General features: G+C 45.0%; 2 protein-coding genes across 2 annotated transcripts; one reads left to right on the forward strand and one right to left on the reverse strand.

The window, feature by feature from the left end:
• Window positions 1–1344: 1344 nt before the first annotated feature.
• LOC113875791 (olfactory receptor 5-like) lies at window positions 1345–2283 on the forward strand. Its single transcript, XM_027514469.1, has one exon. It carries the CDS (start codon window positions 1345–1347, stop codon window positions 2281–2283), a length of 939 nt encoding a protein of 312 aa, XP_027370270.1.
• Window positions 2284–7154: 4871 nt separating this feature from the next.
• On the reverse strand, window positions 7155–8129 carry LOC113875792 (olfactory receptor 5-like). The gene has a single exon (XM_027514470.1). It carries the CDS (start codon window positions 8127–8129, stop codon window positions 7155–7157), a length of 975 nt encoding a protein of 324 aa, XP_027370271.1.
• Between the last annotated feature and the right edge of the window lie 7740 nt (window positions 8130–15869).

Here is a 15869-nt window from a genome sequence, read left to right on the forward strand (position 1 = left end):
ACTGAATAACTGAACAAACACACAAGTAATTCAAAATGATAACAGTTGGTTTGTAATACGCGGATAGAAAATAAAGACACACGATTTGATAGAGAATTTTTTAAGGAAGACTTATCTGAAGACAAGACATTGAAAAATTATGCCAAAGATGTCTAGGATTCCCAGAAATGGGAAAAGCAGGAAGGGGGAGAAAGTGTTCCAGACAAAAGGGACTACATGTAGGAATTCTTTAAGGCTCGCGGGACCTTGCAACATTTGAGGAAATGGAAGCATCCCTGTAGGGCTTTGATGGATGGAAGAAGAGGAACCATGACGTGAGTTAAAACTGATACAGCCACTGAGAAAACAGTATGGCAGTTCCTTAAAAAACTAAAAATAGAGCCACCATATGACCCAGCAATCCCACTCCTGGGCATATACCCAGAGAAAAACAATTCAAAATACATGTGCACCCCCCATTGTTCACTGTAGCAACAGGCGCTACATGGAAGCTACAAGTGTCTGTCCACAGAGGAATGGATAAGGAAGATGTGGTGCACGCACACAGATGAACTAGTACTCGGTCATAAAAAGGAATGAAAGAGGGTCATTTGTAGAGATGGGGCTGAACCTAGAGACTGTTACACAGGGTAAAGCAAGCCAGAAAGAGAACAAATATCGTATATTAACACAAGTACGTGGAATACAGGGGAATGGGACAGATGATCTTATTTGCAAAGCAGAAGTAGAGACAGACATGGATAACAAATGTGGATACCAAAGGGGCGTGTGGAGTGGTCGGGTAGGAGGAGCTGGGAGACTGGGAATGACACATATCCACTATTTATACTGTGCGTAAAGAGATGAGTGACGAGAACCCACTGTATAGCGCGGGGAACTCTACTCAGTGCTCTGTGGAGACCTGACTGGGAAGCACGTCCAAGCGGCAGGGAGTGTCTGTACACGCATGGCTGATTCACTTTGTTGTACGGTAGAAAATAACACAGCACTGTAAGGCGAGTCTACTCCAAAACAAAATTAATTTTGAAAAAGCCCTCTCCACCGCCCCCCCCCCCCCAAAAGACCTGAAGCAACTGGCAAAGTTTGATGCGGAACATGAGGTTTATTCTAAGAATAACTGGGGAGAGATTAAAAGCTTTAACCAGAGGAGTGACCCTAGAGGACGGTGCTTTTCAAAGGCTCCATTAGCTACTTCTTGGAGCATTGTAGCAGCAAGAATGGAATCAGGGAGGCCAGAGAAGAGGGTGTCTCATTTACCCAAGCGGCATGATGGCTTGCATCTGGGTGAGGCAAGGTGTACAGAGACAGCTTTGTGAACTACTTCGCAGTGTGTTTTGTGCTTAGATGGAGAGGTCCCTAGAGTCGGGCAACGTGACGAGGGTCCAGGAATTCGTCTTGCTGGGCTTGTCCACGAGCCCAGAAACAAGGGAAGTCCTGTTTGCCGTCTTCCTGCCCCTCTACCTGCTGACCCTCCTGGAGAACGCCCTCATCGTCTTCCTCGTCTGCAGCCACACCGAGCTCCACAAGCCCATGTACTTCTTCCTGGGCAACCTCAGCTGCCTGGAGATGTGCTACGTGTCGGTGACCATGCCCAGCCTGCTCGCGGGGCTGTGGATGGGACCCTACCACGTGCCCTTCCCAGCCTGCATGACCCAACTCTTCTTCTTCATCGCTCTCATCTGCACAGAGTGCACCCTCCTGGCCTCCATGGCCTATGACCGCTACGTGGCCATCTGCCGCCCACTGCACTACCCGCTGCTCATGCGGCCCCAGGTCTGCCTGGGCTTGGCCAGGACTTCGTGGCTTGGTGGGCTGCTGGTCTCGGTGGCCAAGACAGCGTGCATCGCCAGCCTGTCCTACTGCGGCCCCAACGTCCTCAACCACTTCTTCTGTGACGTCTCCCCGCTGCTCAACCTGTCCTGCACCCACGTGGCCCTGACCGAGCTGGTGGACTTCCTCTCGGCCATCATCATCCTCTGGGGCTCCCTCCTGGTGGCCATAGCCTCCTATGTGGCCATTGGCAGGGCCGTGCTCCACATGCCATCAGCAGCTGCCCGGTGCAAGGCCTTCTCCACCTGCGCCTCCCACCTGCTGGTGGTGGGCATCTTCTACTCGGCAGCCCTCTTCATCTACGCTCGCCCCAGCCGCATAGAGGCCATGGACCTCAACAAGATGCTGTCGGTCGTCTACACGGTGGCCACGCCCATGTGCAATCCAGTCATCTACTGCCTGCGGAACAGGGAGGTCCAGGCAGCTTTCCGTAGAGCTCTGCGTGGGTCCTGAGGCTGACCAGCTAAGGCATGGTGGAGAACTCAAGTTGTCGATACTTGATATTTACACAGCACGCACTTCTTCCTTTGAAAATGTATGATTCAGTGGCTATTTATCACATTCACAATGTTGTGCAACCCATACCATTATCTGACTCCAGGACATTTTCATCACCACCAAGATGAACGGATAAAGAAGATGTGGTACAGATGTGCAATGGAATATTACTCAGCCATGAAAAGGAATGAAATCAGGTCATTTGTCGTGATCTGGATAAACCGAGAGTCTGTCATACAGAGTGAAGTAAATCAGAAAAAGAAAAACAGATATTGTACCTTAATGCATACATATGGAATCTAGAAAAATGGTGCAGATGAGACTATTTCCAGAGGAGGAATAGAGATGCAGATGTAGAGGATGGACTTGTGGGCACAGAGGGGCAAAGGGGAGGGTGGGATGAATGGAGAGAGTAGCACTGACATATGAAAAGCATCCTGAGTAAGACGGGTGGCTGGTGGGAAGGTGCTGTGTGGCACAGGGAGCTCAGCTAAGTGCTCTGGGATGACCTGGTGGAGTGGGGTGCGAGGTGAGAGGTTCAAGAGGGAGCGGATATATGTATACATATGGCTGATCCACGCTGCTGGACAGCAGAAACTAACACAGCTTTGTAAAGCGATTATATTCCAACTTTTTAAACAAGGAATCTGTACACACCAGAAGTCACTCCCAATCCCCTATTCCACCCCCCAGCCCTAAGAAATCATTCATCTTTCTCTCTAATGTGTCTCTAAAATGTGTAATGCCTGATTAGACATTTTGCATAATTGAAATCAGATAATACGTGGACTTTTAATTGTGGCTTCTTTCATTTAGCATATTTTCAAGGTTTGTGCGTATTGCAGCATGCTTCCGTACTTTATTCCTTTTTATGGTTTCATAATATTCCATTATATTTAGTTTGCTCATTCCTCAGTTGAAAGACACTTGCGTTGTTTTCACTTTTTAGCTGTTAGGGATGGTGCTGCTGTAAACATTTTTATACCACCCTTTCTGTGGAAGCACATTTTCTTTTCTCTTGGGTATATGCCTAGGAGTGGAATTGCCGGGTTGTATACTAATGCTAGGGGCTTCCCAGCTGGTGCAAATGGCAAAGAACCTGCCTGCCAATGCAGGAAACATAAGAGATGTGGGTTCGATCCCTGGGGCAAGAAGATCTCCTAGAGAAGGAAATGGCAACCCACTCCAGTATTCTTGCCTGGGAAATCCCATGGACAGAGGAGCCTGGTGGGCTACAGTCTATAGGATCACAAAGATTCGAACACAAATGAAGTGACTTAGCACGCAGCACACACGCTAATGCTATATTTAACTTTTTAAAGAACTGTCAAGCTCTTTCAAAGTGACCGATGTTCTACTTTCAGAATACATGTATGTCAGGGTAAGCAGGGCAATTATAAATGGCAATTTATAGATTAGATCATGCAAATGACCAATGAATCTAATAAATCTCCTTAATACTCAGCAAACATGCTAGTTATGATGTTTACCATCACTGTATCAGATCAGGAAAGATTCAAGAGACTGTTAAGACCTAAAGCTGAGTTGAGGTTGGGGTGTCCCTGGTGGCTCAGACAGTAAAGGATCTGCCTGCAGTGCAAGGGTTCGATCTCTGGATTGGAAAAATCCCCTGGAGAAGGGAATGACAACCCAATACAGTATTCTAACTTGGAGAATTCCATGGGATTCCAGAGGAGCCTGGGAGCCATGGGGGATCACAGAGTCAGACACGACTGAGCAACTAACAGCTGAGCTGGCTTTGAGACGTGCTAATTCCCTCTCATAGACTGCTGGTGGAGGCATAAATTGCTGAAACCCTCTTGGAGAACAAACTGGTATTTGAATTTTGCCTCTGACACTTTGACGCTGAATCTCCACTTCTGCAGATTTCTCACAGGAAGAGTAAAACACTGACCTATAAAAATACACGTATGAGAATGATTCTGGTAGCATTCCAGGTTAACGTGCCAGGGATTAAGTGATTTGGTCTAGGACTGGCCACTCACATCATCCCACCCAGGCAGAAAGAGCCTGGAGGACAGAGGGCTGGAAATTTTGGCAAACAGAATCCAAGGCTATTCAAAATCTAGAGCATGAAGATAAAAACGGTAACAGCCATGTCAAAGTGCATGTGCATTCAAAATTTGATAAATATTAGCAAATTGCTTTCCAGAAACAAGGCCTCAATCTACATGCCCACAGCTGTCTGGGAGGGTAACTTGCCCCCACGTCCAACCAACACTGCGTTTTCTCAGAGAATTTCCTTTTAAGGTGCTGTGAGCATATTAAAAGATGTTCCGCTACCAGCTTTCATTCCACTACATTGGGTTTCATTTCTTTAGTAGAGGCGGAGGTGGAACATTATTCCACAGTTTATTGGCCATTTCTGTTGCCTTTTGGGGGATGGACTATTGGGTAGTAGGCTGCAGTCCATGGGGTCGCTAAGAGTCAGACACAACTGAGCAACTTCACTTTCATGCACTAGAGAAGGAAATGGCAACCCACTCCAGTGTTCTTGCCTGGAGAATCCCAGGGACGGGGAGGCCTGGTGGGCTGCCGTCTATGGGGTTGCACAGGGTCGGACATGACTGAAGCGACTTAGCAGCAGCAGCATTGGGTTATTTGTGCACAAACAGTCTAGAATGGGTGACAGTGTAGGTCAACTTTTCAAACATGTTTTCTTTAATGGCTGCACCAGGTCTTGGCTGCAGCATGTGGGAGCTAGTTGCCTGACCAGGGTTTGAACCCACGCCGCCTACATCGGGAACATTGAGTCTTATCCACTGGAACACCAGAGAAGGCCCTGTAATAGGTCAATTTCACCCATATCTTTCCCTTTCTTCTCCAGGATAAATTCCCAAAGTAGAATTAATGAATGCAAGGCCATGCAGACTCTCAAGACTTTTTGTTATTTATTAGTAAACTGCCCTTCTAAAACACACCGACATTAACTCTCACAAACCGCACAAGAACATGGTCAGTTCTCTTGAGGCTCTGTCAGCATGAATTTTTATTACTTAAAAATAAAAATATGCTAGTATGATGAGTAGGTCATTCTACAGAAGTTCATTCTTGGAATTTCTGTTTTCTCTCATAATATGCTTATTTTTTCAATTATAAAGGTAATCCTAGAAAATTGCAAAATATTCAAATGTATAAGATAGAAAATACAAGTCCTCTGAGGCCTCTCGCCTAAAAACATGGCTAATAACTGATATACACCTTTTCGGATCCCTTTCTAGATATCCTCTAAGACCCTGTGTGAGTATTCAGTTGTGTCTGACTCTTTTGCAACCCCATGGACTGTAGCCCACCAGGCTCCTCTGTCCATGGGATTTCCCAGGCAAGAAAACTGGAGTTGGTTTCCAGTTCCTTCTGCAAGGGATCTTCCCAATCCAGGGATTGAACTCCCATCTCCTGTGCCTTCTGCATTGGTCGTCAGGTTCTTTACCACTGAGGCACTTGGAAAACCCTTTTTCTAGGCATTGTTGTTTTGTTCAGTTAAATCGTATCTGACTCTGTGACCCCAGGGACTGCAGCACACCAGGCTTCTCTGTCCTTCACCATGTCCCAGAGTTTGCTCAAACTCATGTCCACTGAGTCAGTGATGCCATTCAGCCATCTCACCCTCTGCCACCCCCTTCTCCTCCTGCCTTCACTCTTTCCCCACACCAGGGTCTTTTCCAGTGAGTCCACACTTCGCATCAGGTGGCCAAAGTATTGGAGTTTCAGCTTCAGCATCAGTCCTTCCAATGAATATTCAGGACTGATCTCCTTTAGGATGGACTAGTTGGATCTCCTTGCAGTCCAAGGGACTCTCAGAGTCTTCTCCAACACCACAGTTCAAAAGCATCAATTCTTTCGCACTCAGCCTTCTTTATGGTCCAACTTTCTAGGCAAATATTAACTTAAATAACTACTACAATTAGTCTATTTATTATTATTGTTTTACAAATCTTTGACATACTTTTATATTGCTTCTTTCACGTTTAACTCAACAACATATCATCTCCCCATGACAGTATCTGGTTTAATCTCTTTAATAAATGCATGTGATTTCACACTGTATATATAACATAATGGGCTTCCATGGTAGCTCAGCTGGTAAAGAATCTGCCTGCAATGCAGAAGACCCCGGTTCGATTCCTGGGTCAGGAAGATCCCCTGGAGAAGGGATAGGCTACCCACTCCAGTATTCATGGGCTTTCCTGGGGGCTCAAATGGTAAAGAATCTACCTACAATGTGGGAGACCTGGGTTCGATCCCTAGATTGGGAAGATCCCCTGGAGGCATGGCAACCTGCTCCAGTATTACTGTCTGGAGAAGTCCCATGGACAGAGGAGCCTGGCAGGCTACAGTCCATGCGATCACAAAGAGTTGGACATGAATGAGCGACTAAACACGGCACAGCACAGCATATAACGTAACATTTAAATAATTTCATGTTGGTGGGCATTTGCATTATTTGCAAAAATTTTCAATAAAATAATGTTTATTCCAAATTTCATAATGTAACAATAAAAACTTGTACTTAAGTTTAAATATTACATAATCTTTTTTCAGTGGCAAGGAATAAATTTCCATTTCTTGGATTACTGGAGAGGATGCACATTTGGGGGGTAGGTTATCAGCCACCTACGTGTTTCCTTCAAGAATCTGCTTGTTCATAACGATTTTCATTTTGTTTTTCTCTCGAGTCTTCATATGTTTCTCCTTTATTTAAAGAATCCTTTGTATGCTATATTGCAAATATTTCCCTCTGGGTTTCTATTTGGCTTTGGAAGTTGCATGTGTGTGTGTCTGTTTTGGCCGTGAAAGTTTTAAAGTCAGGAGCAGGAGATGTCAGTTCTCACTGAGGAGCCCTTTTGGGGGTGGAGGGTTCTCCGCAGGGCTGCGTGGACCTCCCTGTTCCTCAGGCAGTAGACCACTGGGCTGCAGGCAGGTGTGACCACCGTGTAGATGACCGACAGCAGCTTGTGGAGGTCAGTGGACTCGACGCGGCTGGGGCAGGAATACATGAAGAGAGCCACTGAGTAGAAGATGCCCACCACCACCAGGTGGGAGGCGCAGGTGGAGAAGGCCTTGCGCCGGGCGGTGGCCGAAGGCATGCGGAGCACCGCCACCCCGATGGCCGAGTAGGAGGCCAGGGCGACCAGCAGGGTCCCACAGAAGGTGACGATGGCCGAGAGGAAGTCCACCAGCTCGGTCAGGGCCACGTGGGTGCAGGACAGGTTGAGCAGCGGGGAGACGTCACAGAAGAAGTGGTTGAGGACGTTGGGGCCGCAGTAGGACAGGCTGGCGATGCATGCTGTCTTGGCCACCGAGACCAGCAGCCCACCAAGCCACGAAGTCCCGGCCAAGCCCAGGCAGACCTGGGGCTGCATGAGCAGCGGGTAGCGCAGTGGGCGACAGATGGCCACGTAGCGGTCACAGGCCATGGAGGCCAGGAGGGTACACTTGGTGCTAATGAGGGAGATGAATAAAAAAAGCTGAATCAGGCAGGCTGTGAAGGGCACGTGGTAGGGTCCTGTCCACAGCCCCGCGAGCAGGCTGGGCATGGTCACTGACACGTAGCACATCTCCAGGCAGCTCAGATTGCCCAGGAAGAAGTACATGGGCTTGTGGAGCTCGGTGTGGCTGCAGACGAGGAAGACGATGAGGGCGTTCTCCAGGAGGGTCAGCAGGTAGAGGGGCAGGAAGACGGCAAGCACCACGACCCTCACGCCTTGCCTGGCAGACAGACCCAGCAGGATAAACTCTTGCACTCCAGACATATTGCCCAAGTACAGAGCCCTCTCCATCTAAGTAAGGAAGAAACAGGCTTTTAGAGGCCATAATCCATCAGAAATAAATTGGCCAGCAAGGAAGAGCATATGCAGTTAGGGGCTGTTCAGACAAAGCTGCTTTGCTGTAGCCTGACCGTCGTCAGGAGCACAGCAAGGAGCAATTGGGAAATCGCAAAACTGGAAACAGGAAGCTTAACACTGTACTTGCTACATCTGTAATCATAGAGAAGACACTCATCCTGAATGAGCCTGTATTATGTCATCTGTAAAGTGGAGGTCAAAGCTATGGGACCCATAAAATCTTTGGTCCTTACGGATATTAAACATGAAAATAGATGAGAAAGTGCTTTTTAAAGCAAGGCACAATTATTCCTTTACATTTGATGACCTTAAGTGGTGTTTTCTGGATTGGATTTCTTTCTTTTTGTTTTGAAAAATGTGCCAGGACCCCAGAAATTGTCTGCAGTTTTCAGTAAAGGAAGACTCACAACTCCTTAATGTGAGACACTTCCTTCTTTAAACTGGGTTGGATTTCTAGAGGAAATTTGCCACTGTTTATTAGAGAGAAGGCCCAGCAGTAATGGTTTCTTTTTTTAAAAAAGGACCCATGAGATGGACTTCCCTGGTGGGCAAGTGGTTAAGAATATGCCTGCCGATGCAGGCGGGTTTGATCCCTGGTCTGGGAAGATTCCACACGCCCCCAGGCACCTACGCCCACAGGCTGCAACGGCTGAAGCCTGCATGCCCTAGAGCGTGTGCGCTGCAACACGAGAAACCACCGCAATGAGAAGCCCGTGCCCTGCAACTAGAGCGTGGCTCGCCACAACTAGAGAAAAGCCCGCAGAGCAACAAAGAAAGGCTCAGAGCAGCCAAACATGAATTAAAAAAAAACCAATGATAAGTTTTTTCCCTGAATACTTCTAAAGATGATCCCTTCCAGAAAGAGAGTGTCTTTTTTTCTAAGGAAAGAAGCTAAATACGTATGCTGAGAATCTCTTAGGCACTCCTGCACTGTGTGGCATTTCTTTGAACACATGGAGCTCAATGGACTTTCATGACCCTTCAAAAACAGGCATCATTCTACCAATTCATGTACATAACTGAAAGTCATAGGCAGTAAGTAACTTGCGCAAGAGGATGGAGTTATAGAAATAAGGGATCTTTGCCTCTACCATTAATGTTAGGAATTCACTTGGAGTTTTAGGTGACTGAGATATAGAGACGGTGTTATTTGGACTCATTTCTGACTTATCACTTATCATACATTTGAAAAAAGTGTGAAAGTGTTAGTCACTCAGTTGTGTCTGACTCTTTGCTGCTGCATGGACTGCAGCCCGCCAGCCTCCTCTGTCAATGGAATTTTCCAGGCAAGAATACTGGAGGGGGTGCCATTCCCTCTGCCAGGGGATTTTCCTGACCCAGGAATCGAACCCAGGTCTCCTGCATTGCAGGCAGATTCTTTACCATCTGAGCCACCAGGGAAGCCCAGTCTATGTATTCAGGAGCAAATATCTATTAAGTGTATACTACATATGAGGTGCATGAAATCAACCAGCGAGTGTGTTCAAATTCTCATTCTAGGCAGTGAGGAATAGAGGAGGCCGACAGAAGACAAATACAGAGTTTCAGCAGGTCAGTGCTAAGAAGAAAGCAAAGCAGGATGGTCTGCAAGGTCTGAAGGAGGTTATTTTAGGACAGGCAGTCAGAGAAAACTTCTTTGAGGTGGGTAGAGACGTTTGAGCTTGTTTTTGACTAATGGGAAAGGATGAGTGAGCACTGAGCTGGCAGAAGAGTATTCTAAGTGGAACGAGAAAAGGCAATTGCCAAAAACTTAAGTCAGGAAGGAATTTAGTGTCTTCAAGGAAAAAAAGAAAAGCCAGTGTAGCTGAAAGATAGAGAAGTAAGAGGAAGGGGAGGAAATCAGATTTCTTCCATCTATATGAGCAAAACCTACTTCTCTGTAGTTTCATCTCTCCCCAACACTTTCTAAGCGACTCGTAGTGTTCCCATGTCTGTGTTAAACGCTCCCAGTGAGGGACTTCCCTGGTGGTCCAGTGGTTAAGGCGTCTCCTTCCAATGCAAGGGAAGTGGGTTCGATCACTGGTCGGGGAGGTAAGATTCCACACGCCTCACAGCCAAAAAAAACAAAACCTGAAACAGAAGCAGTATTGTAACACATTCCATAAAGGCTTTAAAATGGTCCCCATCAAAAAAGAAAAAACCTTTAAAAAATTCCCAGTGAAAATTGTTTCCGAGGTAATCAGAATAGTAGACTGGAATAAAACCCCGAAACACACCAAACATACATATAAACTTGATTGATGACATAACTTTATTGAAGATAAGTGAGGAAAAGGATGTACTTGGCAAGAAATGGTTCTCAAACAATTAGTGTACCCATGGAAACTCAACTGGCGCTGTGTGACAGCCTGGGGGTGGGATGGGCTGGGAGGAAGGTTCGGGAGGAAGGTTCGGGAGGAAGGGGGCATACATGTGCCCATGGCTGATTGGTGCTGGTGAGCAGTACAAACCAACACAGCACTGTAAGCAATTCACCTTCAATTAAAATAAACACGTTTTTAAAAAAGAAAAATAAAGAGATGGGAACCCTGCATCACACAATACGCGTAGATAATCAGTTTCAGGTGAGCTAAAAAGCACACATGTGAAGTGCGAGCCTGTGAGATCTTAGAAGACAATGCAGAAGCTTGCCTTTATGACATTGTGTGATAGTCACTCAGTCATGTCCAACTCTTTGCGACCCCATGAACTGTAACCCACCAGGCTCCTCTGTCCATGGGATTCTCCAGGCAAGAATACTGGAGTGGGTTGCCATTCCCTTCTCCAGGGGATCTTCCCAACCCAGGAATCGAACCCTGGTCTCCTGCATCACAGGTAGAGTCTTTACCGTTTGAGCTACAAGGAGATCTCTTTTATGACACTGGGGGTTTAGACACAATAAGAAGACAGGAAAAAACCTCACACTGTAAAATTTTTAAAATTAGCAGCATTGAAAAATTCTGAACACCACAGATCATTAGAGGAAAATTCACATGCTGGAAAAAACATACTTGCGCTGTACGTAAGTGAGAAGGAAATGCCAGCTCACTCCAGTGTTCCTGCCTGGAGAATCCCACGGACAGAGAAGCCTGGTGGGCTACAGTCCATGGGTTGCAAAAAGTTGGACACGACTGAGTGACTGATAGCTTCACCTTCATGTAAAAGTTAGGAGGGATTCTTGTGTAGAATATACAGAGAAATTGGTCAGTTAATATGCAAAAAAGTTTTTTAGCAGAAAATTGGGCAAAAGTTCTGAATGTATACCTCACCAAAAAATATTAGTCACTCAAAACCTGATTAGGAACCAAAGACACAGAAATTAAAACCAAAATTATGTACCACTTCATACCTGTGGAATTGGGAAAACTATAAACTTCTGAAAATATTAAGATTAACAATGAAAACTTTCATACACTGCCTCTGGGAGTCTGAATTGGTTTGATAACTTCAGAAAACAATTTGTCATTATCAAGTAGGTGTTAAGACATGACTATGCCCCAGAAATTGTTTCCAAGCATATATATATTTCCAGAGTAATGTTCATAGCAACACAATTTTACTAGCAAAAAAGAGAATGTAAACATTCCAAGTATCCAATAATAGAACTGAAAAGTGAATTGTGATCTTTTTCTATAAAGGAGTGCATGCGTGCTAAGTCACTTCAGTCGTGTCTGACTCTTTGCGACCCCGTGGACTGTACCCTGCCAGGCCCCTCTGTCCATGGGATTTTCCAGGCAAGGTCAGTGGAGTGGGTTGCCCTCCTCCAGGGGATCTTCCCGGCCCAGGGCTTGAACCCGTATCTCTTTATGCCTCTTGCATTGGCAGGCAGGTTCTTTACCACTAGCGTCACCTGGGAAGCCCCTATAAAGGAGCATGATGTTAGATGTGCTTCTGATTCACTGAGTACAAGGGACTCACTGCTTTGTTATTTTTATACTGTACTCCTGGGTTGCGTATTTTCTTTTGCATCTACTCACTATTTATACAAAAGTCATGCATAAAAAAGACCTTCTACATGTGTTAAAATTCATGTAACTATACACCAAAATATCAGTTTTATGTATGTTAATTTTTTATTGGCGCATAATGGCTTTACAATGTTGTGTTAGTTTCTGCTGTGCCACAGTGTGAATCAGTGGTAAGTGTACACATATCCCTCCCTCCTGAGCCTCCCTCCCCACCCCCGTCCCACCCACCTCCCTGTTATACAGCGACTGCCGCCAGCTACCTATTTTACAGCACCTTCAGTGCTCCTCTCTCAGTTCTTCCCACCCTCTCCTTGCCCGGCTATGTCCACAAATCTGCTCTCTATGTCTGTGTGTCCATTGCTGCCTGCAGATAGGTTCATCAGCCTTCTTTCTAGATTCCATATATACGCCTTAATATACGATATTTGTCTTTCTAATTTTGACTAACTGTAAGGTTCTTAATCTCTCCAAGCCTCATTTACCTATTGCTACTGCTGTTCAGTTGCTCAGGCGTGTCCGACTCTTTTGACCCCATGGACTGTAGCCGGCCAGGCTCCTCTGTCCATGGATTTCTCAAACAAGAATACTGGAGTGGGTTGCCATTCCCTTCTCCGGGGGAGCCTCCCGACCCAGGAACTGAACCCAGGTCTCCTGCATGGCAGGTGGATTCTTTACCACTGAGCCACCTGGGAAGCCCCCAACTTATCTATTACTTAGGATAATAATACTTGCATCAGGAATAAAAAAGATAGTGTATGATGATAGCTTTCATTTATTACCTATCTTTGCATGAAGGAATTTAGGTGCAGCATAATCTAGTGTTTTTACCATGGCCCACAATAAGAAATACATTTCACATTGTGAAACTCAAGTCAAAATCACAAACACAGACAGAGAGAAAGGGAGGGAAATTTAACAACAAACACTTACCCTTACTCTGAGTCCTCTAAAGATTTTCTCTTGTGTTCTGTGCCGTGTGATTTTTATTACTAGTGTCAACCTAATACACTTACTTTATGAGCCTCAGTAAATATACTGTTGTTCAGGTTAACAGAAGGGCTTTGGAATTAGAATCCGGGTGTAGCCCGGGCTGTCTCTGACTTAAGCTCTCTCTGACAAAAGCTCTGAGCCTCATGTCTTTATCTTCAGTACGGGATAATAACCCTGACTCCTTCAGGTTGCCGTGAGGATTAAGTCCAAAATAGTCTCTGAGGCACCCAGCCAGTGTCTTGCACCCCAAAGAAATCTTGTTAAGAGGAAAGACTTTTTTTTCTGGTAGCAGGCTACCCTCCATGGGACCTCAAAGAGTTGGACACAACTTGGCCGCTGCTGTTGCTGTTATTGTTGTTGAGTCACGAGGTCATGTCCCACTCTTTGTGACCCCCTGGACTGTAGCCCCCCAGGCTCCTTGGTCCATGGGACTTCCTAGGCAAGGATGCTGGAGTGGGTTGCCATTTCTTTCTCCAGGGGATCTTCCCAACCCTGGGATCCAACCACGTCTCCTGCACTGGCAGGCAGATTCTTTACCTCTGAGCCACCTGGGAAGCCTCTATGCCTCTGACTCCCTGCCAAGTAGGTCTACTATCCATCCTGGGATGAAGGGTGCATATTTGGAGGAAGTACTATCAATTTATTGTTTTTTTTATTATTTTTATTTTCCCCTTTTCTGCAATCAAATAAAATAGACTCAGAAGTAGTGTGTTCATAATTCTAGCAGAGCATTTTTTCGTGAGTGGTAAGACCATCAGTCCACATTATGCTGCAGTCAATAAGCAAGAATTGCTTTTATTAGAGGATAATTGCTTTACAGTGTTGCGGTGGTCTTGCAGGACATCACGCAGAATCAGTCACAATTTTGTATATATATATATGTGTATATATATATATATATATATATATATATATCCTCTCCCTCTTAAGCCTCTCTACTGCCCAAGAAATATTTTTGACAGGACTTCCCTGGTCCAGTGACTAAGACTCCAAGCTTCCAACAAAGGGGGCAGGGGTTTGTTCCCCAGTTGGGGAACTAACATGCATTGCAGCCAAGAAAACCCAAATCATAAAACAGAAGCGATATTGCATCAGATTCAGTAAGCACTTTAAAATGGTCCACATTAAAAAAATCTTTAAATAAATATTTGTATAGTTTCCAGTTGCTGCGGGTACAAACCCTGTGGTCTGAAGAAGTCATATACAAACAAGTGTATACTCTGGACTCCATTTATTTTTTTACTTAAAAAATTATTTATTTTAATTGAAGGTTAATTACTTACCTCCAGTGGTTTTGCCATACATTGACATGAACCAGCCACAGGTGTACATGTGTCCCCCATCATGAACCCCCCTCCCACCTCCTTCCCTATCTCATCCCTCAGGGTCATCCCAGTGCACCAGCCCTGAGCACCCTGTCTCATGCATCGAACTTGGTGATCTATTTCAAATATGGTAATATACATGTTTCAATGCTATTCTCTCAAATCATCCCACCCTCGCCTTCTCCCAGAGTCCAAAACTCTGTTCTTTACATCTATGTCTCTTTTGCTATCTCGCATATAGGGTCATCAATGCCATCTTTCTAAATTCTATATATATGCATTAGTATACTGTATTGGTGTTTTTCTTTCTGACTTACTTCACTCTGTATAATAGGCTCCAGTTTCATCCACCTCATTAGAACTGATTCAAATGTGTTCTTTTTAATGGCTGAGTAATATTCCATTGTGTATATGTACTACAGCTTTCTCATCCATTCGTCTGCCAGTGGACATCTAAGTTGCTTCCATGTCCTAGCTATTGTAAACAGCACTGCAATGAACACTGGGGTACACGTGTCTCTTTCAATTCTGCTTTGCTTGGTGTGTATGCCCAGCAGTGGGATTGCTGGGTCATAAGGCAGTTCTATTTCCAGTTTTTAAAGGAATCTCCACACTATTCTCCATAGTGGCTATACTAGTTTGCATTCCCACCAACAGTGTAAGAGGGTTCCATTTTCTCCACTCCATCTTCAGCATTTATTGTTTGTAGACTCTTTGATAGCAGACATTCTGACCAGCATGACATGGTACCTCACTGTGGTTTTAATTTGCATTTCTCTGATAATGAGTGATGTTGAGCATCTTTTCATGTGTTTGTTAGCCATCTGTATGTCTTCTTTGGAGAAATGTCTGTTTAGTTCTTTGGCCCATTTTTTGATTGGGTCATTTATTTTTCTGGAATTGAGCTGCATGAGCTGCTTGTATATTTTTGAGATTAATTCTTTGTCAGTTGCTTTGTTTGCTATTATTTTCTCCCATTCTGAAGGCTGTCTTTTCACCTGTCTTTTCACCTTGATTATAGTTTCCTTTGTTGTGCAAAAGCTTTTAAGTTTAAGTAGGTCCCATTTATTTTTGCTTTTATTTCCATTACTCTGGGAGGTGGGCATAGAGGATCCTGCTGTGATTTATGTCGGAGAGGGTTTTGCCTGTGTTTTCCTCTATGAGTTTTACAGTTTCTTGTCTTACATTTAGATCTTTAGTCCATTTTGAGTTTACTTTTGTGTATGGTGTTAGAAAGTGTTCTAGTTTCATTCTTTCACAAGTGGTTGACCACTTTTCCCAGCACCACTTGTTAAAGAGATTGTCTTTTCTCCATTGTATATTCTCACCGCCTTTGTCAAAGATAAGTTGTCCATAGGTGCATGGATTTATCTCTGGGCTTTCTATTTTGCTCCATTGATCTATACTTCTGT

The sequence above is a fragment of the Bos indicus x Bos taurus genome, chromosome 18, assembly GCF_003369695.1.
Source record: "Bos indicus x Bos taurus breed Angus x Brahman F1 hybrid chromosome 18, Bos_hybrid_MaternalHap_v2.0, whole genome shotgun sequence".
In the NCBI taxonomy this organism is placed as follows: domain Eukaryota; kingdom Metazoa; phylum Chordata; class Mammalia; order Artiodactyla; family Bovidae; genus Bos; species Bos indicus x Bos taurus.